Below are 1,338 nucleotides of genomic sequence, written 5' to 3' on the forward strand. Positions count from 1 at the left end.
ACTACAATCGGGTTCAAATACGGGCCCGCGCCTAGTGACATCATCGTGTTAGAGAACGAGTTCAGACCAGGCTAGAGGCCTTGAGTTGAAGGACGAGCAGTTAATGAAGGGGATCATCGCCAACAGCCCTGAGAAATTGGAGCTATGTGACATAACTAAGGCGTCGGACTTGAAGATAGCAGGCTCTCACATGCTGGGAACTGTTAAGAAGGGGAACAACTCACTCATCATCACCTGTAAGAATATCGGCACGGAGCAGAGGGAGCCCGACTGGGGCCCCAAGCAGAAAGTCACCGTTGTGAAGACCAAGACCTCCATGCTCGAGATTAGACATGCGAACAATACCAGATGAAGCGTGATAGACCCGAACCAGGGGTACGATGGGAGAGACATCATAGCACATCTAGATCTAAAATTGGAATAGTTTATTTCGGGTAGGGAGAGAGATAGCAAGCTATTTGAGAACGTCCCCGAATTTCTTTAGTGGTGTTTATTATTTATTTTGCTCGTTGGCTTTTATAGGTAGACTAAGTGTATCGGTTTATCTCAGCACATGTACCCATTCCGTTTTGTTTCTGAAGCCTATAAATCAAAATAAAAGAGACGACAAGGGATACCAACTATATTATATCCCCATATAGAAGCCATGTATCACTAACTGAAACCTAAGCAAGTAGTGACTGTCTTGTTGATGTTCGTGGCCTCCGGGCCAGTCAGTGTGCCGAAATCCAACGACCAGAGGTTGGTCGTTATTCTGGTCGGGTACCCAGCGTCGGGATGGGCTCGACTTGCGAGCCACTTCTTGGGGCCCGCCATCTTGCAGCCGTGAGATGTGAAGTTGATGACGGCTGTGATGGAGGGGATGGTTATATAGCTGTTGCCTGACAGCCTTTGGCATAAAGCAGGAGTTTCTTCTAGCCCAAGGGACTGGCGAAGTCTGGGAAGAGACAGGCGAGTAAACCAAAGGCGTCATCGCACCTTATTTCGCTTGAGGGGTCTACAGCAACCAAAACTCACCTACAGATGGATGTCTCATGTTGGGTCAGTCCAAGCAACCTTTGCCGTTCGGTCTGGCAGCTTGGCTATTGCGGAGGAGTAAGCACGTCTCGACCGTGGCCCTCATACACGTCGAGGTAGACATGGCCGTTGGATCACCGATAACACCGTCTATCCGCTGAAAGATACGGGGGAGGGTGACGGGGGAGGGCAGACATTCAATGCCTTCAAGGGTTACATTCTGGGGAAGGGGGCAGACATTCAATGCCGTTAAGGGCTACATTCTGCCCCCCAAGACTCTCGCGCGGAATTTTACCCATGGGCGGATAGACCCATTGGTTG

At 50.0% G+C, this 1,338-nt stretch overlaps 1 protein-coding gene across 1 annotated transcript; it reads right to left on the minus strand.

Annotated features, from left to right (window-relative positions):
* Nucleotides 1–637: 637 nt before the first annotated feature.
* M431DRAFT_507850 (hypothetical protein) lies at nucleotides 638–846 on the minus strand. Its single transcript, XM_024919026.1, has one exon. It carries the CDS (start codon nucleotides 814–816, stop codon nucleotides 655–657), a length of 162 nt encoding a protein of 53 aa, XP_024775874.1. The 5' UTR covers nucleotides 817–846; the 3' UTR covers nucleotides 638–654.
* Nucleotides 847–1,338: the final 492 nt, after the last annotated feature.

This window comes from Trichoderma harzianum (assembly GCF_003025095.1).
Source record: "Trichoderma harzianum CBS 226.95 unplaced genomic scaffold M431scaffold_5, whole genome shotgun sequence".
In the NCBI taxonomy this organism is placed as follows: Eukaryota; Fungi; Ascomycota; class Sordariomycetes; order Hypocreales; family Hypocreaceae; genus Trichoderma; species Trichoderma harzianum.

Coding starts and splice junctions, on each gene's coding strand:
- M431DRAFT_507850 (XM_024919026.1), bottom strand. CDS start 816: ATGGCGGGCCCCAAGAAGTGGCTCGCAAGTCGAGCCCATCCCGACGCT.